Source organism: Agelaius phoeniceus, chromosome 3, assembly GCF_051311805.1.
Source record: "Agelaius phoeniceus isolate bAgePho1 chromosome 3, bAgePho1.hap1, whole genome shotgun sequence".
Taxonomy (NCBI): Eukaryota; Metazoa; Chordata; class Aves; order Passeriformes; family Icteridae; genus Agelaius; species Agelaius phoeniceus.
Window position 1 is genome coordinate 101,731,567 of NC_135267.1, and position 24,461 is coordinate 101,756,027.

At 40.5% G+C, this 24,461-nt stretch overlaps 1 protein-coding gene across 12 annotated transcripts in view; it reads right to left on the reverse strand.

Annotated features, from left to right (window-relative positions):
* EHBP1 (EH domain binding protein 1) overlaps positions 1–24,461 on the reverse strand; it is a 204,954-nt gene that overhangs the window by 125,961 nt on the left and 54,532 nt on the right. For all 12 annotated transcript variants that reach the window (XM_077176005.1, XM_077176001.1, XM_077176002.1 and 9 more), the window contains exon 6: positions 807–988. In XM_077176005.1, the coding sequence (XP_077032120.1) occupies positions 807–988 (182 nt within the window). The remainder of the gene's footprint in view (positions 1–806; positions 989–24,461) is intronic.

Genomic DNA, 24,461 nt, shown 5'->3' on the forward strand with positions numbered 1-24,461 from the left:
TAAACCAGCCCAGAAAGGCTGGGAAATGCTTGCCTGGTCTGCTTTGGTTAAACTGAAAATGCTTGGCCAGACCTACTGCCCACATGTTGCATGCAATGCCTACATTCATTTGTAACTTCTGATGCTGTTACAGGATTAAAATCCCTTCTATAAATATCTGAAATCATTAACAAGATAAAATAAAAAAAGGCAGTGTCTATTTACACATACTGGAAACCAATGCTTTCACAAAGAGCAGCTTTTTTCAGATCCCTTGTTCAGGGTACTATGAAAGCCCTGTCAATAACTTGCAATCTAGAACCAAGTGAGTGAGTCAAGGGAGCAGTAATCAGCGCCCAAGAGAACTCTTCCCACAGGATGTTCTTGTGCTCAACCCAAAATCTTAACTCTAACTCCACCTTCCCTCACCTTCCAACTGGCTTTGTCCTTATTGCATTCTTTGTGAAATATCAGTGGACTCCCTTGAAATCTGCCAAGGGTATTGTTGGATGAAGACACACATGCACATAAACACACACTCCCACTCATTTCAGACCTGTAGATACTTTAAGCTGTTGTTACTTAAAATGTCTGTAAGAGTAGAGCACAAGCCATTTGTCTCTGAAGAACACAAGGCTAAATAAGAGTAAGAAACAACTTTTACTCAGTTAAGAAACCAAGTATGGCAGGAATGATAGGTATGCTGAAGGATGCTCTCAAATTCCACCATTCTATACAGAAAGAGCTCTTTATCCAAAGGATTCTTTGAAAAGCAACATAAAGCAGGCTATCTGGTTTAAAAAACCCCCAACAAACAAACAACTTACGTGGCTTTTCCTTCCCTCAGGAAAATACAAGATAAGGAGAACTGTAGTGTGGCAGCTACCACTTTCTTAGACAAAGGCTTGAATTTTAACCTGACATCTGTCTGTGTAGGCATGGGGCTGGCATATTGCTTCATGTTGATGCTGCTAGTGGCAAGCGCTTTTCTACGTCCAGAAGGAGATTCCTGAAAGCAAAAAAAAAAACAAAGCTAACGTGAAAGGTGCTGTTACACGAAAACCTGCATGTGCACAAAACAAAAAAATGCACTTATTAAATCTGTAGGGATTACTTTGGTTTTGTTTGTTTGTTTGCTTGTTGGTTTTTTGTTTTGGTTTTTTGTTTTGGTTTGGGTGTTTTGGTTTTTTTCCCAAAAAATCAGTATGGCACTTTTGAGCGACAGAAAATCATTTCTTAAACTACGTCAGTCACTAATGGTGGTGGAACTTCGAACACTTTCTTAGTGCAATTGAAAAAAAAAAAAAGGTTGTCCACTGTGATTAGAGGTGCTCCATTACAAGATCTAGGATGTCTTTAATGGCTTGAGCTTGAACCAGATCCACAGCCCCAATCCAGTTAAACTGCTGGGAATATATTCTCATTTCTTTTCACAGCAAATTGGACATGCTCTGTCCAAACATGGCTACTTCTGGACTGGAACTTCCAGCCTATGGAAGACATAGGTTTGGACCATGCACATATTTCTTTGCATAGTGGTTTGAGGTCATTTAGTTTGTGTTCCATGCTCAAACAGAATACCTGAATATTTTTCAGAGCAGCGGTTCTTCTCATTAGTGGTGTACAAGCACTATCAAGAGCAAAAGGTTTCTGAAACTAAAATTGACAATACTTCCAAAAATATTGATAAAAATTTTGCAAGAAAAACATAAAGAGCAAAATAGATAACAGCCAAATTTTTATTTGAGAAGCCGAAGGTGTATTTCAATATAAAAATGTTGCTCATGGCTTAACAATCCAGATAAATTAATCTAAAATGCATTTAAGAATCGACTCTCTTGTTTTATCTAATATCAGCATCGTCAGGAAAGGAATGATTATATGTAAAAAAGCTCCAGTAACAAAAAATAAAACAAAAAAGCCCTGCTATTAATTCTTTTGAAAAATGTTCTCACAATAGGACGACATTTTATTGCAGTTGACAATTTGTGTTGAATAAAGAATACTAATTCAATCAAAACATTCAAGCATCCTTTTTCAAAGTACTTGACATTTCTGCCCAGTAGAATAAGTCAGAATGTAATATGTCATCCCCAAAGAATACCTTGTTTAAAAAACTAGCCTTATCTGACAGATTATGCACAGCAATATTATACAGAACTATTAGTGCATGTAGATACCTTATGAATGAATTTCAAAAATGCATCAAACACTTGAGAAGGATTTAGGTCCTCTCAGAAGAAATACTTAAGAATATGCAAATACTCTCAGCTGAATTAAGTTGAACAGATGCGACTCTCACAAACAATACGAGTGCTCCTTCCCCAGCTGCAGTTGTCAATCAAAGAGCAAGATTAAGGTCCAAGGTTCTGACAATGTGTAAAATGGAAAGTACAATCAGGGAGTTTCCATTATTACACAGATATGAACAACAATAATCTGTTATTGTATCATGCCTTTAGAATAACTAACATTACAACACGTTATCCAGAATGCAAGGTTTACTGCAGCGCCTGTTCAGGCATCTACACCCAACAGGATCTTAGACAACTAATCTTGGAAGATTTTGAATAGTTGATGTTGACAGTAAGATGTTGATCTTAGCAAGATCAACAGATCTCAGAGCAAATCATGAATGTGGGTGCTTGCTTGAAGCCTTGCAGATGAATCATTCATCAGCCACACCATGCCTGTACTCTGACGTGCTCTTCTCAGTCTGACTACAAAAATCGCTTTTCAGCAGCTGTGAATATCCCAAATCCAACAAAGATCTGGATTTATTTCCTTGTGCAGCTACAAATGCCTTCTCAGTGCTGGCTCACCTGTTGGATGCAGCCAATGCCATGAGAGCAACACAGAGACTTCCCACTAAGTCTCTTAGGCAACACCAATATGCTTCAGTGACTCCAAAAAACAGGGCTACCTTGGGGCAGAGCTACTTTCTCTTGTTACAAACACACCATCTTATCTGGTAAGTCAGGTGCATGTTGTCTTTATCAAAGTGATTTTTCTAAAAAGTCAAAGCAAACAAGATAAGTAAACCCCACCTCCAATTCAGTGGTGGTTCTGAAGTGAAAGCACACAACATTAAACTTGTAAGCATGCAAAAGCTAGACACAGATAGCAAGGCAGAGAATTTTGAAATGATGCGAAATTACATTTTCACTTAGTATCGACTTATTGTACAAATGATCATCTTGTCATTTGCACCTTCAGATTATCTGGATTGGAGAGTAAGAAACATGAATAAGGAAAAGGAAAGTTCTCCCAGTGAAGAGGATCATCAGCAATTCCTAATGGAATCTTCTGGTGTTAGCTGATGTAGAGGAAAAGGGAGATGAGAATGCAGGCAGCAGGGTGCCAGGAGAAAGGGAAGGAGCCAGCCATGAGCAGGAAGATTTTCCTATCACTACATATCCTGATGTGCTGTGAAGAACAAGATACACTTGGCAATCGAGTTCAGTCTTCCTAAGAAATTAATTAATTTCACATTTTTGTGGGCCAAAGACAGAAGTTGAGTTTCCAAGTTTCAACTGCCTACAGAAGTCCAAATCTGTAACAATATCATACCAAAAAAAAACCCAACCAAAATCCCCAAACCCAAATAAAAACAGACAGTGCCTGATATTTCAAGTCTTATTTTGCTTCACATGCAAGTTTAAGTATATCCTCTCCTCCTACTCTTCCAGAAAGTGAAGTCTGTTAGAAGTTTTGCAATGTTTTTTCTTGGAGCTTTGGAGGTTTCTCCTTTCTCTTTGGAGCTTTATAGGTTTGGCTTTACATGGTTTTAGCTACATAAGTAGACGGGGAAAAATGTTTTGTGTGTTAAAAGAATGTTCTCAAGCTGCTTAGGTCCATGACTGATTCACAGTGGATTGTGTTTTCTACTCTGACACACAACCAACTTCTAAAAAATTGTCTTTAAATGTCAGAGCATGCTAATAACCACTTCTTGCAAAGATTGTAGCATTTTCTTCCTAAAAACCTACATGCTTCCTGTAGTAGAAATTGAGTCACCCCAGAAAAAGAGACATTTTCTTGCAGAAGGATAAACAATTCCTAAACTAGCAGGGATCAAATAATCCAAGAATGGAGTAGACAGCAAACCTACAAGCAGAGTGGACAGAAACAGCTGAGCAGTAGGCTTGAATGAGTTATTCCAAAGAGAAGCCCACTTTGGTAGGATACTGAATAAATAATATCCATTTAAAGGTAAAAGTCTGATCTGGTGTTTACTTGTGTCTCATATGAGCATGTGGAAAGTCAAGCAGGAATCCCAGTGCAAATGTTTTAATTGCTCAACTTTCCTGCTTTTGCCTATATAATCAAAGTTTAAACTGTGTAAGGCTCTGTTATGCCTTCAGGTGTTTTACATTCATGTGACTGCCAGGGTTGCCACATCCTGTTTTGTGAAAGGGTAGCATGAAAAGTCAATTTTGAAGTCACAAGAGAGAAACAATTCAATGCAATAATAAAGAGAAGTGACAAAATACAACATTTAACAGTGAAGATGGTTTGTATTCTTCAAGAAAACAGTAATTTTGAAACCCTTTACTCTTAAGAATGGCAATGCATTATGCAAATAAAATCAGCCATGATATCTGAATGTCACAGAAAGACAATAGATAACATACAGTAAATGCCAGTAAAATAAAAACACCTCTATTATCTTCCAGCTCAAACATCCTACTGAGACTGAGAATGGCACTGCTGGACTCATAAGAGAATGCATGGAGCATTGGTTAACAACTATTTTTTGTTGTTTCATGTTTGTTACTGTATGGTTCTAGCAAGTGAAACAGCTCACTGGAAAAAAATAAAATGTGTGATTGTCCTAGAAATCATTAATAAATTATTTTAATTATTTAAAATATAACTATTTAGTATGTTAGCAGAAACTACAGCAGGCCTATCTTCTTGCATAACAGAATAATGGCTGTGTTGGGTCAACTAAAGGCTCTGAGAAATCTGTATGTTATTTTAGAAGTCCACTGTTTACCAGTGATCATTTTAATTCACTTAAGAAGAGTAAAATCTGCATATAAACACACAGCAATACTTCTCCATCTTTCTCTCCTGTGTTAGGGAAATTTCTGCTTTTGTATTCTACACTTTTCTCTCACAAGCAGCTTCACTTTTCTTGACAGTCTCCTCCTCCTCCTATTGCCCACAGTCCCCAAAATGCCTCAAACATACACCATTTTTTGGGTGAAATAACCCTATCTGGGCAGTGCATCAAGCTGTATCAGCTGTTCCCAGCTGGCAAAGCAGCAGGATGAAGCACAGGGCTGGTTCTGCACTAAGCCCACTGGGTGGTTGATACTTGTGCATCCTGGTAATTTAGGAAAAATTTGAGCAAATTATTAAAAGTCTGGAAGAAGAAGATGCACTCAAAGTTAGCAAAATGAAAATTAATATAGAAAACAGAAGGACTTCCCAATATCCTGGAGTACTTTGATTTCTGAATTCACACAAAGAAATGTGTAGAACAAGCAATTCTCAGTAGATCAATAAAAGGTGCATTCCTTTTTGAACAAAAGAATATTAGTAATAATGAACTCAGGCAGTTCCCAATTTCTAGGCATGCTGTTTGTGTTTGCACAGCCTTGGAAAACATCACCTCAGATACCAACAGAAGTGCAATTCAGTGAGACCATCAGAAAGACAAATTCCAGACAATCTGAAGCCACAGGAATCACAAGCTGTGAGTGCAGGGCCAGGCTCAGATGAAATCTCACCTTGCACTTGGCTCTGCCAAAGCGTGGGGACCAACAACGGACACCAAGCAGGGTTTCAAAAAGCTCTGCATGGTTCTTCAAGGAGCAGTCCCCAACACTATCCCTCCCCAGCATTTTAAGTTACTTCCACAAACCTTCAAATGACCATCATATAACAAAGTCTGGAGCTAGAGAAGGGAAAAATAACATTGGCCAAACTGCAGTCAGTTTAAATGAAGCCAATGAAGCTGCATTTACTGACACAGATACAGGGCCAGACCCATTTATCACACAAATTCCTTTCCAGTAATGCAACCATGCATTATTCCTGCCACAACATTCCTGACTCTGAGCAGTGTCAGGCATCCCAAAACTTACTACACAGGAAGTGCCACCCTTCTATAAATATCTGCCTGGCATAAAGGATTCCCACAGCCTGATCTTCTGCAACGAGAACAATGTGGAGCAGTGCTATGTACCACAAGCCTTGTCTCCTTGTCTAGGAATCATCCCCATCGTTCCCTCCTAAAGAGATCCTTTCACAGCAAGCAGGACTAAAATACTCTAAGGAACTAAGTGCAGAGAGCCTGGACCACAGCTGTAAAACAAATAGCTCATTTTTACTGGGAAGATGATGATCACAGATGACAGACATGTCACACTATTAAACAGTGCCCAACTCTGTTCCAAAGGAAGCAAGCCAAAAGATTAACACCTTTACACAAAAGGTCTGAACTCAGATTCTTAATTTATAGGAGAGACAAATAATGCTGTAATGTGAATTTCACGCAGTCTTTAAAAATGTATTTTTAATGACCTTGTATGCTGTACTTACCAAGTGACTGGCAAGTCTTCTTCAAGGTTAATATAAGAGGTGCAACTAAGCAAGAAACATCCTTGTATTTTCTGTTAAACTGCCTCCAAGCTTCTAGAGTTACACAGAATCAAAACATTGGCGGGATTTTGTTAATGGGATATATTCCTCTGCGTTATTCGGGCTGGGGGAAGAGTCCCCCCAGAGAAATCAGCATGATGTGTTTTACCTCTGCACACCTGAACTCAGCTTGCCTACACAGAGCTGTGACCCTGCTGTGCTGTCTGTAACCCCTGAGGTTCCAGTGCCCTCCTTTCCATACACACACACACATATTGAGAAACAACAGGAAATCATTTCCATTCAGCAGAAACCAGATCAAAAAACTGAAGTTCTTCATTATTTAGATAGTAAATGGTCCCTCCTTAATAGAAATATATTAAGTAATTAGTAATCAATGTACAAACATTATCCAAAAAAGACCCAACTAGGGAAGACAACAAGTTTCCTTACTGGATATTATTTTGTCAAAAGGAACAATAATTATCATTGTCTTTCTCACAAACAAGGAAAACATACAGCATAATATTTTTGCCTTTTCATCTTTTACAAAAGCAAATGCTAAAAAGCCCACAGATATGCAGATTTTAAGGAAGAGCAAACTTTGGCAGAAAACAATTGACAAAGCGATTTGTCCAGTTCTAAAAACTCCCTGAGAGAAACAATAGCTTTCCCTCTCCTTTGGCTTCAGAACTAAATGGAGACTGTTCTGGAGGACAGCTGGCCCCTGCAGCCCCCTGGCCCTGCAGCCCCCAGGCAGCAGCAGAGGAGCTGGAAGGTTCTCCCTCTCCCGGCGTGGATGGCAGCCCTGTGCCGGAGCCACACGCACCATCTTGCTCAGATGAAAAGATCACTGCTTCACCAGCAGAGCAGAATGGATCACTACAGAATTTAATTTGGGAGAGTATACAGCAATTAAATGCTAAAATAGACAAGCTACAGGGAGTTCTCTCAACTGGAGAGAGTAAATTAGAAAGTATGTCAGTTAAAATAATTTAGACAGGCGGATGGGAGATTTGGAGGACCGAATGAAGGCAGCACGATTTCTGCTGAAAACTTGTTTAAAAGCAAATAATGGTTCAAGGTATCCAGAACATTATTAAGAATTATGATGCATCTGAATTGAGAATTTAATGTTTAAAAAATTGTGCACATACCAGAAACCTTGGAGCCCTAGACATGAGAGCTTGGAATGAAACAAAACATTTTTAAACATTGAAACAGCTACCCTTAATGACATAATTATATATTTGTTATTCTCACAAAGTGACCTTTGTCCTTGCAGAACCAAAGCCCTTGTACCAGACTATTTATCATACTGGTCATATCTTAGGTTTAAGCTTGAAGACTCCTTCAAAAAACACCAACGTGTTGGTTTTAACAGCACATCTACATTGATGAATCATTATATTGGAAGCACCACACATTGTTTCTTATGTAGCACAAGCAGAGACAATAATTTCAGTAAGCAAAGAGAAAACACTATATGCTACTTCAACTTCTGTCTTCTTACAGCCCCATGAGATTTCAGTGGCAGCCCGAGAGACTGAGGTATGTAGTGAAAGGTTCTTTCTGACTAAAATCATACCTGTGGGTGTGCTCAACTGACCTGCTGTAGGTAACAACAAACCTTTCATCTTCCCAGGCTAATCCTCTACATTCACAGACTCTGGAAATCTCCAATGATTAACATCAGACACAAAGTTTAGAAAAATAAATTATACCTAATAAACTGAGTTAATTCATCTATACTATGCAGAACAACACCAAGAAAATTCAGAGGTCCTGTTTTTCTATCAAAAAATACTATTAAGCTTCTTAGACAACTACTAGACAGATGGCCAAGTATGTGCATTATTAAAATTTTAGTTGAGCAATTTATTAATAGATTATCTGTATGAGACAGGTACCCCCTTCTAAAGTGGGCTTGATGCTTACAAAGGACAACAGAGATAAAATTACAGGTAAGCTGGGTAATTTTAGTAAGTAGCAGAACCCTGAAATACTGAACCTTGCATAGGATGTGAATAATTGCTTTATGTATCCATTTATAACATCTTCAATCGCTTTCTCCCCTGGACTGTTTTGGTAATGCAGAAACAACTCCTGAACTCTCCCTCAGAAGTATATAGGAGATTGATAACTGATTTGAGAAATACTCACTTTAGTATTTGTAGCTTTTTTGCTCTTTCAGATCATTTCCTCTAGAGATGCTGTGCAAGTTTCTTTTCTTCTATAGTGACAGGTTTAAATTTAAATTTACTCTTAGATCCCTCTGTCCAGGTAAACTCAGACCGTCCTTGCACTCAATGAAAACATTACTGTATCTTTACAAAGTACATGAATTTTTGCTTGTGTTTGCAGAGCTACAGCTTGTGCTGTACCACTCAAGAGCCCTGGAATATGTGACTATCCTGTTTCCCTTAGCAGCAATAAAAGGACATCCTTTCCTGCAAAGTCTAGATCCCAACTGAGCTCACTAATGCCCCAGTTGTTCTGCTTCCCTTTCACAGCCATTCACTCTCTGCTGTTGGGATCACTCCACATTAGGGACTGTCTGTTCCTTTTCTTTCCCCAGATGCTACAGCAGCCAGGGATGTGACCATCTCCCCCAGGTCTGATAAGGCACAGGGTACAGTTGTGTGCAAGCCTGTGGGAACTACTACATAGTAATCATTAGCAAGCAAAAGCCATCAAGATGAAATAATTTTTATATAACAAAAGCTATAAAAGTAACTCCTACTGTAAACTCCTGTACATTTTTACTTTGCCATGGATGTGGGCCACAAGCTTGTGGAAGTTCAGCTGAAGCTGGCAGAGAAACTTATTATCATCAACTGGCTGTTTAAATCCTCAAACCTTTGCCCTCAAAGGAGCAGATTTAAGGAAGTCTAGGCCTGAGCTGCTGCTGCCATGTGGCAGGTGAGGCTGTTAGAAAAGCACAGCATACAGGGCTGGCAGCTCAGCAAAACACAGCAGTCCCTCATTTCCTGGGAGCTGTGTGCAGCTGCATCCCTCACATTGCCTCTGCCTCCAGGAGCAGCTCCCATGCTCTGCTTCAGCTGAGGCACTTGCAGGCAGCATCCCCCTAGGCTGGGCTCATGTTCCTCCTGCTTTTGAAGAGTCTAGAGAAAATGTACAGTTAGCTTCAACACAAAGTAGAAATACAGATAATTTACCTAATGCTAGAGAAGGAGAAACAGCAGGTGATGAACTTAGCTCCTAAGCTTTTAGCAAAAACTGGAGTAAGAAACACACTTATTTTGTGTGACCTCCTCCTTCCAGGGGGAGGACAGGGTAGCTGACTCCATAACCATGACTTTATTTACTGCTTAGCAGCTCGTAACTCCACATTTTTCATGTAACAACTAAAGGGACTCACAGGTTGTTCTCTGGTTTTGTTTTAAAATAATAGGTAATACCTGGTACAAAATTTACATTTAAGCTCACCCACCAATGCCTGGTACTTCAGCTCTACTTTTCCTGATAGGAACCCTCCATCATCATGATTCACTCCTCTGCTGTGTGCAGAGGTCTCCCATGAATGGTGCTACGGCACTTTCAAACATCTACAAAAGAGAGATGTCCAGCTAGTGTCCCCTAACAGAGTCAGTCTTTAAGGAAAAATATTTGACTACTTTTTTTTAAAGGGTAAACTACTTACTGATTTATTGTTAATTCAGCTTCTTTTCTCTTTCCATTCCAGTCTCTAAATTTCCTTACTCTGTCTTGGTGTCACTTCAAGACAAATACCCAGAATCCTGAATGCTAAAAAGGTGTGTTTGAAATAATACCTCAAGCTCAGGAGTGAATATTTAATGTGAATTCAATATACTATTAAGAACAGTTTCTGCACCTCAGGCCATGCCTACCTACAAACCTTGTCCTGAGGAAACAAATACCATGCAGGAAGGCATATGTGATACAGGCCCCAGAATTAACTCTTGATTATTTAAACAAACTTGCACACATAAGCACATTATTCAGCTCCTTTGTAATCTCCAACAAGGAAGCAAGTTTGAGGTAAAACTCCTCGAAGAAGAAACAAGGTGAAAAGATTAACTGCTCCAACAAGCTTACATACTTTCATTCATCTTTCCAGAGAAAGACTTAATTATTTAGCATAGATATAACCTGTTAAAATGGGATTTTCAATATACCAGTGTGTCATCAACCAGTTGTTATCATCTGAGGATAACTTCCATAGAGCAAATGCACAATGTTAAATGACAAAGTTTGCAAGGCTCACGACAGAGAAAAGCCTGCAAGAGTGTCAATATTATTGACTCTTACTTTGTATTTTTTCTGTAGTGAAAGTTGAACCTTAACTGCAAAAACCCAGAGCAAATGGCTGAATGGTCTGTAATGCCTGATGGCTGTGCGCTGAGCAGTGATGCTCACATCATGAACATTCCTTTGGGCAGAACCAGAGATTCCAGGTCAAATGACTGATCACTTTGGGAATTTCTCAAAGTTAGACTAAAAGACTACTTCATAAAAGACAGCACAATGTTCTTCAAAATGAACATGTCAGCAATATTATTGCAGCATGACTGTATCTCCATTATTAAATTCATGACTGTGCTCTTTTTATTCTCTTGCATCTTGCTCACAGCTTCACAGCATGTGCCAAAATCACCAGAATACATAACAACAACAGGACACAACACAGTTGCAGAAGTGCCTCAAAATACAGAGAAACTACTGGATCTGCTGTTGCTCTTCCCTCTCCCTGTATCTCCCACTGCCACCAAGGGGACACAGTGCAGGGCCACCACTGCCCTCAGCTCCATGGCTGTGATCCTCATCACAAGATCCACTCTGGAAGAGTTGGCTTTTCAAGGAAGGGTCTTCATTCCAACAGACAGTTCTTTGGCCCTTTACTACTATTCTTTATACTTACACCTTATTACTATTCTTTATTACTATTCCCTCATGCCACTTTATTACTATTTCTATTATCCAAATAATCACTATGAGGAGCAAAACCTCATTGATAGAGATTCAATCTGCAAATCTCCTCCCAGCTGTTATGTCAGAGCAGTGTGGCTGGCAGGGGATGGTTCCTGTGCACAGCAGGACTCTGCAGAGTTCAGGAAGGAGAAAAAAATTCGGGCTCTGCAGATCTCACTGGTGTCGTCCTGCTGATGGGGGGGCTGAGTCTGATGTCAGCAGGGAGAAGAAGGGAGCAAAGGGTGGGAATATAACCAGGGCAAAAGGGAGGCAGCTGAAAATTCACATCTGTGTGAAGCTGGAATGGGGACATGCTCACACATGTCAGACACCTCAGCTGTCACACCCTGTGCACACACAGCAGTGGGAATGGTGTGGGGTGCAGGTGCAGTTATTTATTTCTTTATGTCTATGTTTATAAACAACACAGTATACATTTTAATAGCAAGGATAAACATAAAGCATTCCAAAATGCATCTCAGCAATAAACATAAACCTCAAGGTTTTGAAAGCCTATCCCACCCTCCCTCCCTCCCTCCAAATTTGTTTCAATCAGAGAAATAGCTAAATGGATTTCTTCTAACTTTGTACTTAAAGTAAAATTCACCTCAAGGCTGACAAGCATAGAAAATTTCAGTCCAATGGGTGATTTTTTTTTTTTTGTTAAAGCTGCAATAGCCTGAAAACAGGGGCTTGTAATGAAGCTGCCCCATCAACCATAACCACACTGTCAGTAGAGCAACACAATCATATTGCCTGTGCAAAGAAGCAATGCATTTAACATTTTCTTCACTGTGTATTATCTATTAGCTGAGTTTGTCACAGAGATATGTGGCAGTTCCCTGCAATACTTATGAATATATGGCAAGGCATACAAGAATCCATCTATGTCTGCTTCAGCACAGGTTTGTCTTATTACATTTTGGCAAACAACTTAAAACCCACCCTTCTCTTACCTTAGGTTTCTGTTAAATACTGTTACTATCTAGAAATTGAAGTCATCTGAGGCAAACATCTCAGATCTTCCCATTGCTATTCTCTATTACTAATGCACATTACATGTTCAATTCTCCCTTGCTGTTCCTATGAAAAAGGTCTTGTCAAAAACAGATTTCATTTTTTCTGTGTATGCACAAATTAGTTATGGATGATTAACAAAGCATTCATTCTTTTATTTGCTTTGGCTGAGACTTGATCTGTGTTACATTCATGTGAGGGAAGCACTCAATTTTACGTTGATTAAATATGAAACACTGCACTCTTGATAAAAAGAGTTGTATTCAGAGCTGCATATTATCCTGACAAAAGATGCATGTTCTTGGGCTAATAGTTTCTTAAACAAGTTTTTCCAGATTTTTAATTGCAAAAAACTTGATACAGCTGCTTTTTCTTTTTTTTCCTTCTCAGCAAGTACTGGGCAGTGAGAGCTTTGTGTCCCAAAGCAATCTGGTGCAGTCTTAACAAACAACAATAGTTATTTCAAATTGGATGTAATAAAAAGGAACTTTCAAGTTCTGCCCCACAATTTGATTTCTTTAAACATAACTTGCATTGTGAAACTTTTTTTTAAAAAAGACTGCAAAACTAAGGACAGACAACAAACTATAATTATAGAATTTGTCTTCTATTATATCAAAAATTTAACAAAAATAAAGAGGTATTGGAGAAGTCTTATGGAAACTTACAGCCAATCATAACTGAGAACTTAGCCCTAATCTGCTGTTACTGACCCCATCTATCACAGGACAGCACGTGCACAAATGCTCCTCAGTAAGGCCCATAAATTCCCCATGTCCATTAAACACAGTGACAGAGCTACACCAAAAAGGATGCACCTTGGTTAAGCAAGGTATTTAAGTGCAAGCCTAACTCTCAGTACACAACCTACTTGTAATTAAATCAAGTTCAAGAAAGCCATGTGATTAAGCACCTTGTTAAATTTGGGAACAAATTATTAGCCCTTATAAACCAGGAGATTCCATCTTGGGGTTTACAGCACGTGAAAACAAACACAAGCCCACAGACACACGCAGGCAGGTAGAGCCTTGTGATACTTTTGCAAGAGGGGATTTAGTTTTAGTAAAACTAAACAGGGTAAGGGCAGCTCTTACTCAGGTTAGGAGGAGGTCTGGCCACACATTCATTCTTTTCTGAACTTTCAACAAAAATTGATGGTCTTATAAAACCTTTGCTAATGCTCCTATGCCACAAAAATAAGTCTGTTCAGTATCTTTCTTACACATCACCAAAATGAAAGCATGAACTTAGAGTTTGCAATTTCACTGCCAAGGAGAGACAGTCCTACCACAGCAAGAGGCTAGAAAGAGCCAAAGCAAGGGAATCTTGACACAAGTTGGGCTTAGGAAGGACAGCTAGTGCTCCACATGGAAGAAGGTGATTTCTGGAGGTTCCCCTGAAATATCACAGCACTGGATGACAGGACAGCAGGAGAGAACAGATGGAAATTTGGCCAAAGCAGGTTATGCATGGTCTCTGAGCAAAAGGTTTCTGCTCCCCATGAAGGGAATGCTTGCTAGCTGCTATTGAAGAGCTAGCTGCTATTGAAGACCCTGCTAGCTGGCAGGTATTGGAAGAGCCCAATAACCTATCTGGAGTGAGGTCTCTCCAGCACTAACATGGTGCAGGTAGAGGACAAGAATGGGCCAGCGAAGGCAGCCAGGCCCCCGGGGAGCAGCCATGCTGCAGCACAGGGTGGGAGCTCCTGCAGGGCACGAGAAGCATGAGGGGTCCCAGGCGCACCCATCCCTCCTCGTGGGCCTCACCCAGAGCAGAGGCACAATGGAACAGCCTCTGCCTGCAGCCAGCAGACAGTGCCTGTCTCCAAAGCAAAACCCAATCCCACTTCTCCAGCCACAGGCTCCTGCCTTGCACCCACCATGGCACTTTACTGGCTCTTCTTTCACAACCCAGTTCCTTTCACTAAACCAGCAGAAAACTCACCCAGAAAAAAAAAACAACAAAAACCCCACAATGTTTCAGCTGGGTCAGACTGAGCTCTCCAAAGGCCAGGGGAGCACCAGCTTGGGCACACAGAGGGGCTGCTGTCCACAAAGTGGGGAGCAGGGAGGACGGAGCAAGAAACCACCTGATTTGACAACAGCATCCTGAGAATGGTTCAGCCATCACATGGGGTTACATTTTTATGCAGTATTGTGTGAAGATTTACTCTTCCTGTTCCAGCCTGTGTGAACTCAGCTCCCTGTCCTTGCAGACAGAGGATGGTTGAACTGAGACAAAGATTTTTTTTTTCTTTAAGGAGCTCCAAAAACTTTTTTTTTTTCCCTTTGCTTGAGGTCACATAAGAACACACAAAAGGACAAAGCAATAAATGCTCACATGCACTTTCTTGTCTTTATTTCTATTCTCTGGAATGAGGCCAGAGACATCTAAGTAGTGCACTCTGTTCTCTTCCACTCCCTCACAGAAATTATGGACTCCCCTTCGCAGCCAATTTCCTCCTCCTTCTCTGTCTGGGCCCAAGCTTCAACCACTACAAAACAATGTTCCCCTGTTTCTCTCCAGGGCCCATTCTCCATGCATCTACCCCAGGCTCCCTGAGGCCTCCCAGACCTTTAAGGCTTCACTTTTACACATCCAGGATGAAAACCTGTTCTTTCTGCTTCGATCTTCGATTCTGGGAAAATTCCACTCTCTCCCCACTTTGCATATGAACTCGGGTGCACTCATTTCCTCCAGGCTCAGCCCCTCCGCGGTGCCGAGGGGCTGCCACTCCCGAGGGCACTGGCACATCAGCAATGCTCAAACTACCTGGCACAAGTCAGAGAGCTGCCCTGAAAAATGCAGAAATGTTCCATGGCACAGGTTCTCCCCGGTCTAAACCTGAAACTTTACACTGGGCATTGGCAAGTCACACAGCAGGTATGTCACGTGTTACATCACTTCCCTCTCTTCAAAACTATCTAAATTTATTAGTATTATTAGACTTGCACAATTTATAACTCATAAAAATAAGTGCTACAAAGTAAATACCAGTTTCAAATAATTAGTTTTCACACATTCTTTTAAAAGGATTATTCTCCACATTCCAGCTACCCCATGACCATTCCTGGAGTGCTACAGGCACAAGCACAGTCAACAATTCTAAAGCTCCCCTAGAAATAAATTCACATGTATACAAAAGGCAAAGATGTTCCCAATGGCTTGTTTATTAATATATCATGTTGCCATCTAAAACAAACACAAAACTAAATTAATAAACACAGAATATCTCAAATGGAAATATTTTCTTCTCTACTTCTTGGCTGTGAAGTAAACATTACTTATGGATTTTTAAAAAAATCTCAGCACTAATTAAGTTAATATTTGATCCATCTATATTTTAAAATATTCCACAATAAAAGGAAATTTAAAAAACAAAACTAAAAAACCTGACAAACATAAGCAGATTTAATCTCATTATTATTGTTATGTAGAAGCACTTATGAGACATATGCATTAATCAATTATCAGAAAGTAGTGCTTGAGTCCCAGGTAGTCAGCAACAGCACTCGTATAATATTACAGAGAGCCTGATGTTTTGGCAAAACTAGAGCAGGAAAAAATGAAACTAAAAGGCATATTGTACATGTGACCTACAGGACTGGGATTATTACCTCTAAGCTTATTAAGAGTAAAAGCTGTCAGTCGGACCACCCCACAACCAGGGAGGAAAACTGAGATTACTCAGCAGCAAAAGGCATAAAAAAGGAGACGTGTCTTCTCGGAATGGACGGAGGCAGAGAGTGAACCACAGCCCTGCTTCAGCTATCTGAGCAGTAATTGGCTCACAGGAGCGACTGCCACGTTAAGGCATTATCATTATCTAGCTCACATAACTGGAAATTCACGCTCTGTTCTTTAAATTGGCTTAACCAGCAGCATCTGCAGCACTTTAATTAATTACAGCAATTGGCGTACCTTAAAAGTAGATGCACAGATCTGAAATGATAATGCCCCATGAGTAATAATTGTAAACTAGCATTAAACCAGACCTATCCTAAACAAAAACTAGGGTATACTGTTGGGCTTCAACAGAAAACAAGCTTCAACCTAGTAATTATTATTGTCTGCCCAGGTTCACCAACAGATACTACAATTCTATGTGACACTTTACATCCAATTAGCTCAGGAATGCAGAAGCTCACAACATGTACAGCAAAAATCTGTTCAAGTTTGATGCTCTCCTGTCAAAATTTGCTAAGGCAAATTTGGGGTTCCTTGATAGATAAACTTTGAGTAAAAATCATAACAGGGACTGATTGCCACTATTTATTTTTACTACACTGCTTTTAAAGAAATACAGAAGCCAGACGTCACAGTAAGCTCAGAAAGAAGTTTTTTTTTTGACAGCCATTAGCTTTGCTTCAGTAAAAAAATCCACAGGCACTGTACATAAATGTGGATTTATTTTCTTTCCTGATATCTGCAGCTCTAAAATACAGAAGAATTACTTGGAAAAAAATTTGGAGACAAGAAGTTAAAAAACTCTTTTGTTCCTGTTATGTACAGCGACTTGAAATCTTTACTTAGAAGAAAATAGTTTTTAAATCCTGACAGTGAAATCCAGGTACACATCCCGGAAATATCTAAAAGCTGTTCTTCATACCATTTCCAGCCAGAACACAAAACACTATCAAGATTTGTTGTGACTTGCTTCTGTACAATTTCTGGTTTAAAGACAGATTTTACATTTAATTAGCACCATGCTGCAAAACGGGACACAAGAATTTTAACCAGGCATCTTGCATGTAATGGAAGTTTAAACATTTAAATAGCTCAGTGCTACTAAATTAATCAAATCTGATCCTCAAATTCATAGGTAATTTAGGGGTCAGAATACCTGGTTTAAAGGCCATTACCAAACCAAATGTGAACTCCCCATTTATCAAACACCAGTCTTATCGTTTACAGCCATGTGAAAGAATGAAGCACAGCTTTCTTGATTCTAGTAAGATGTGAAGTTTTGAACATATTTTTAACCCAAAGAAACCCACAACCAAAAACTCAGCTAAGGGATGACTGGTTTTAAGTTGCAAAAACTTTAACCATCTAATAAAAATAGATGCTGCAGCACAAAATACACCTTTGTGCAATGTTGTCCCGTGCCCATTTCTGAAAGCATGACTGTTCTCCTTGTAACTCACAGAACTCAAACAGAGGCACAACCTCAGCAAAGCAGAGCACAAGCCCGAACAGCTAAAATACCAAGGCTGATGTAGCAGCAAAAACCAAAACCAGCAATCTTATGTAGCAACTCACACCACAGAGACATGCAAAAGGCAGCCAGAGGAGAAGAATACCTTTTCTAAAGCAGCGAAACCAGTGACTGTGTTTATATACTCCGTGGCTACTGTGTCTGGGCTGTGCAGACAGCAGTGAAGCTTCACTGGTATGTGTAATTTTAAGACATGAATATCTGTGCTCAGAAATACTCTGATAACATGTTTATCTTGGGTGTACAGACAACAACTGCATGCACAAATAAACAGATACAGTCAATGTAATGACGTTCATCTCCTGAGTAAATCTTAATTTATAAATCCCAATCTAGAAACAATATGTGCTGCTACTAAAGCACCAGCCTCTGAGGAAAAATGACCACAGTGCAGGAAAAATAAAATAATAAAATAATAATTCTTATCTAAGACTGATAGTTATTCTACACAGTCACCCATTTCTGATGGAGAGGGATCACAAGTGCACAATACAAGTTATTCGTTGACTAAATATCACCCAGAAATGCCTGGCTATAAAGGTTGGAAGGATTAACACAAAAGGTCCCACTCCAAGACAAATGTCTCCTTCATAGTTCAGTTCACAGCCATCACAACTGCTCAGTCAGGCCTGCATCCCCGAGCGCCAGGCATATACCTGCTAACCAAACACACCAAAGACTTGGAAAATCTCTTGTTGATTCTGGCATATTTTTAGAGGAGATTTGAATTACCACCACAGAGAAACAGACTTTTTAAACACGCAAAGATCCCAAAGAGTTTCTGCTTCAAATCTCAGCACTTTCTGAAGCAACTTCCACAGAGGAATTACAAATTTGCCAGGCTGGCATGATTCACATGCCACTTCCTCCCTTCTCCTCATTCAGTCTCTCACCTTTTCTAGCAAAAAAAAAGTGAGACAAAGAACAGCTCCTCCCCAGTTTTAAGCTGCTTGCAGAAGCCTCACACGATTTAACTACAAATTTATACAGAGGACTCTTTTCAAAATAAGTAAAGAGAAATTAATTAATTAGCATGCACTAAAACATGTTGGGGTCTGGTGTAACAATAAAATCACTTTGTGATTTTTCCAACAAGCCATAAGTTCTAGGGGAAAAAAATTGCTACTGCAATGCATATTTCTAAATACACATTTGGATTTAAACATTCTTGTCTAATAATTACACTCTTTCACATGGCCTCATATTTCAGAAACTATCTGAACTGTGCTTATCTTCTTTTATTTTCAGTAACAGACTACAGCATGAAAACTAAGATTTCTACAGGAGCAAGGGCTGAATTTTAGTGCTAAATATTTTATCCTTACTGGATGGTAAGGATATTTTTTCTACTCCCTCTGCTGGCATACTTTAAAAGCAAGTAACAAAAAACCTGAAGGGCATTCTAGCTTGCAAAACATAATGAGAAAATATTTTTTGTAACCTCAAAATAATTGTTTGCACAACTCAGCAAAACATTATTCTTAAATCTTGGGGATTTCTAAGCTATCAACAAATTTTTGGCAGATTTCTTCATTGTAAAAATTAACTGAACACCTCAAAAAAAAAAAAACCATCCTGGACACTCTGTGTGAGAATTACTATCAAGTAGTCCCATCACCTGTCACTACTCTGATCAAAACAGGTCGCTCCCTCAAACATACTCCATGGCTAAAAGACCCGAAGAGTGATCTGTGGAAGAGAAATCTACATGATTACCACAAGTCTACATAAATAAGCGAAAATATCCTGAGCTTAACGAGTTGCTACTTAAATGTTGGACAGTGCTCTGTGAACCATTTTATATTAAAATTGGATAGTTCTAAACATCACACATACAAGAAGTATTGTTTGACACAGTGCCATTTTGATGATAAATTGCAATCTACAGCTCAAATAATTCTAGCCAGGGATTAACATTTCAGAGGCTGAGCCAGAGATTATGTGTGTGGATCTTGAATTTCATCATCTCCCTTCGGCACAATACCTCATTCTTCCTTTTTTCATCTATTCTCTCATGAAGGGTCAGGAAAGCTTAGCCTTGCTGTTTCATTCATTTCATCTCTACATTAACCAGATACCTTGCAGTCTTTAGTTCTTACGTGTTATTCCATTACAAATACTCCAGCCACACTGCACTGTGCTCCGGCTAATGAGGCATGTACCAAATCAAAGGCTGCCATCAAGTGGCTGTAGCACACTGCCAGCACTATGCAAAGTTAGTGCTCTGCACTGCTTTCACCAGGACACACTGTTCAGGGTGCATTAAACCCTGCCCTGACTTAAAGCTTTGGGGGAAATCCAGATGCTAAGATATGGTGGTCCCACTCCATTTAATTTCCTTCCTTTCAAATTCTAAGGTCCAGCCTAATATCTGTCACCACCATGCAGAAGATGTTCCTGTTTCTTGCCAGTCTGGATCAGCAGGCTTCAGAATTTCCGCCATCACATTGCACCAGTGGAGACCAGCCTCAATAACCAGTCAAAAGCTCCCCAGCTAGCAGTGGGGCAAGAAGGGTGTCACAGAGTGGAGGTTTCACACAAGATGGGGGGAATAAACAGTTTCTTGTGCCACCATACCCAGTTTCAAATCAAAATGCATTAAAGATTGTTAATGCCTACTCATCATGAACTTGAAGATGATGTGAGAACTCTTCGTTGCAGTGATAGTCATGAATATCTTCAGCATTACTCAGCAGTTTGAAGCAACCATGTCCTGATAGATCATTCTTCAGCACAAGCATTCCATCCCGCCCACACAACTGGCCTTTCCATACAGCTACTGAATTGCCACATACCATCAGCTCTAAACCACAGCCTGCTACTCCAACTCATCTTTGCCTGACGGTAGAAAAACAACCAACCACAACCAAAGTAAAACCCACTTTCAAAGAATCACAGATTCACCAAATGGGCAAGGTGGGTAAGGACCATAGTTGGGATCATCTAGTCCAATCCCATTGTTCAAGAAGGGTCCCCTTAGAGCATGTTACTTAGGACATTGTCCAGATGGATGTCCATCTCCAGTGAGGGAGACCCCAGCACCTCTCTGGGCAACCTTTCTAGTACTTAGCCACCATCACAGTAAAGTTTTTCCTCCTCATGTTCAGATAGGCCTTCCTTTGTTCCAGTTTCTGCCTGTTGCTTCTCATTCTATTGCTTGACACCACCAGGAGGAGCCTGTCTCCATCCTCCAAATACTGATATATGTTAAGACCCCCTCACAGACTTCTTCAGCCCTAAAGAGGCCCAACTCCCTCAGCTTCCATCATAACAGAGGTGTTCCAGTCTCCACATCATCTCCAGAGCCCTCCTGTGGATTCACTCCAGGACTCTCTTGTACAGAGGGGCCCAAAAATGGACACAGCACTCCAGATGAGGCCTCTCCAGAACTGAGAAGGGCAGAATTACCTCCCTCAACTTCCTTCTTCTCACTTTTCAGTGCAAGAAGACAGATTTTTTTCCCCAATGAACAAGAGTGGTGTCTTTCTAAAAATTGTGACAATTTTGCTACTATAGAGGAAAAGCTTTGCACATGCCATGGGACAGAAAAGCTTCGCATGGTAGGGATGAAACTAAAGATTACCCAGATGTGTCTTCCCAGATCATGTCCATCCACAGCATGACTTCCAGCAATTCACCTGTCATGTAAAATAACACCTTCCATCTTGCAGTTTCAATGAAAATACCAAGAAAATATTATTTGAGTGTAATTGATGAAGACAGACACAATTCCCTTCATTTCTGAAAGGGTTTGGCTCCAACGTATAAAAAGCTGAAGAGCCATGTTCTCCCTGCTGCCCACAGTGCCTGACCATCCAGTCTCCCTTGGTCTCCACTTGCCATTGTCATTAGCCATGTTTTGCATCTTGGACTTCTCATTTTCTGATGGTAGTCATTTTCTATGTTATTTTTGTATTATTTTCAGAATTTATTTAGCACTTGGAAGTGGAAAGCACTACCAAATCTCACATTTCAAATAACTTCTCACTCTTCAACAGGAGAAAAAAAAAGCAAATATAACTAATTTTCATTTCGGGGATCTACTTTACAAATAAAAATAGGACACAATTCTTCACCTCATTTTCAGCATCACTTCTGGTTTGGTAAATATTGTATGTGTTCTTTGAATTTTGTGCTGTGCTTTCTTGAGACTGTTTCATGGAGTTGTTTTGCTTTAGGGAAGAAAACTTTAAGAGTTTCTTTAATCTTATCCCTTGCTGAGCAGAATACTCTTATAGTAGAAATCATTAAAACTATATTATAAAAACTGAGTCTTAAAAGAAAATCTCTGAAAACTAGTAAGTCTATTTATTTTTGCCAGATGAAGTCCTCAGAGTCAGACACAGCTGTTTGCTATCTCAGGCTATGCTGCACATGGTATTAAAACAAACTTGGAAAACCTACCATCCATCCTGCTCAGTCTGCCATTCTACCACACTGCCAGGAAGGGCAAGTTGGTTTGATCTCAGTTCTAGTCTACAGAAAACCCTCCAGAAGCAGAAATACTGCTATTTAACACTGCAATGTAACACACAACTGTACCATCTTCAGCCTGTACATGAATCATGCTTTCTATATCTACATCTGTATCTCTATCATTGCTGAAGTATAGTGCTGTGGTTAAGGAATGCCTGTCCCTGATTCAGTGTTCACACTGAGACTCTCCAAACCATGCTGCACTCACTCCCTGCCCCCTCCTGTCTGAGGATTTGCCCACTGGAAACTGGAGCTGCATTTACCCTAAAAGAATTTCCTGTGGTGGTCATTCCTCCTCTCAACTCACATACCCATGTTGCCAGGGCAGAGGTGGGTTTTCCATCCCACTTCCTCCTGTCCTCCATCTGGTCATGCAGGTAAAACCCCAGGGTACCTGGTGGTGTGAACCCCCTCTCTCAGGCAGGGCATGCTTGCTCCCGGTAGCAGAGACTCTGGTCTGCACTGGTGGGACACGGGACGTTTCCTCTCCAACTTGCTCGAGTCTTTCCAGTCTGTCCACAGTCTTGGACTGTCTTTCCACAGCTGAGACTCAAGATGTTAGGGAGGCAGAGAGATGGTTTTCATATTGCTGGAGTCAGGCAGTCACCTGAAGCACTGCTTGTTCTCCTTTCATTGACATCAATGCCAGAGAGCTGGCACACAACAATGGCATGCTTTGTACAAATTTCCACCATGAGGATTGTGTCCCCTGGACCTCATCTGGATCTACAGGGGACTCCTGTAATCCCTTACAGATTACCTCCAGCACAGCTGACTGTCTCAGGTCCCAGCTACCCTCCTCCGTGGCATTCCACCTGCCTGTGTGCACCACTAGATCATCCTTGGGAGACCTTTGCTGCACACCTGGCAGGAGTGGCCTCCAGAGACTCAGAGTTTCTGTCCTCTTCCCAATCCCCTTGGCAATGCCCACGTTCCAGGGATCCCAGGTGCTTGGCTTCCATAGCATGGGCCATGATACCCCAGCATTGGAGCAGCCAGGTCACCAGGGACTCCCCAGTCTGGCGGCTGAAATCTTAATCTGACAGCTCTGTCTGGAATATGGATCAGGTGATTATCTCTGGCCCTGCCTCTTCTTCCTGTTGTGAGGGCCTTGCTTCCTCTTCATCCCTCACTATGCAAACTGATTTGGTCTTGGATTTCTCCTTCTGTACAGGACTGACTGCTACAGGCTGTCCCTCTGGTTCAGCTCAGTTTGAGCGGCCATGGTGCCTGTAGGTCTGACTTCCCCCGCCTCCTCCTCCCCCTGAGGGTGCTGTCCAGTCTTGAACTGTGTCTGGTGAAGAGCAGCCAGGACCCAGAACACTGCAATAAGTTGCTCCTCTCTGGAGTTGCCACAGCATTCTCCTTGCAAATACTCTGTCACGTTACCAGGGTCCCATTGTTGTTCAGGGGTGAACCTCCAAACCACTGGAGCAGAGAATTTCCCCAAATACTGGCCCGTTTTCTCCCACATTCCGTGGCACTCATGACTGTCCAACCCTTCGGCAGATCTTTGAGTGACTTTCCCAGAAATCTCTGTCTTGACTCTAAGCAGGTGTGGACTGCACTGAGAAGGCACAGCAGACACAGCAACAAGAAAATGCTTTCCTTAGCATCCAAAGGAAATACAAAATTCTCAAAAGCTGTTGTAACAGGCCTGAAGGAGGAAAAGGAGTGAGAAGCTAGAGAAAATCATCCTCCTCTGTTCCCCTCCCAGACTGCAAAAATTAACCCTGTCCTGACCAGAACAGGACATACAGTCCACTGTGCTCAGAACAGCAACTTTTGAGTTCAGGGATGCAACTCTCTATGAGTCATACATTTGGCAAAAATTCAGTTTATTCTTATATTTATGCTAGTATGTGGAAACAGAGAAAACAGTGATAAGCTACAAAATGCCCTTTACAGCAACTTATTCATTACCATTTTATTCAGGCAATCTTTGCAGCCAAGACTCAGTTTAACACCATACTTCAGCTAAACCAGAAAAAGTTTGTTTCTACTGCCTGTCAAGATTCAAGAAGCCATTTGGCTCAGATATTGATAATGCAAAACAATAAGAAAGGAGAATCTTCACAGGAAAAACACAATGTGATGGTGTAGCATCAATTCAGAATGAAGAATATGCTGGGAGGGAAATGAATGAAATGGCATCAATTAAGTTATGGAGGTCAATTAATTTCTATTATATTAAACTCCATTAAGTCAGCTAACAACCAAAGATAAG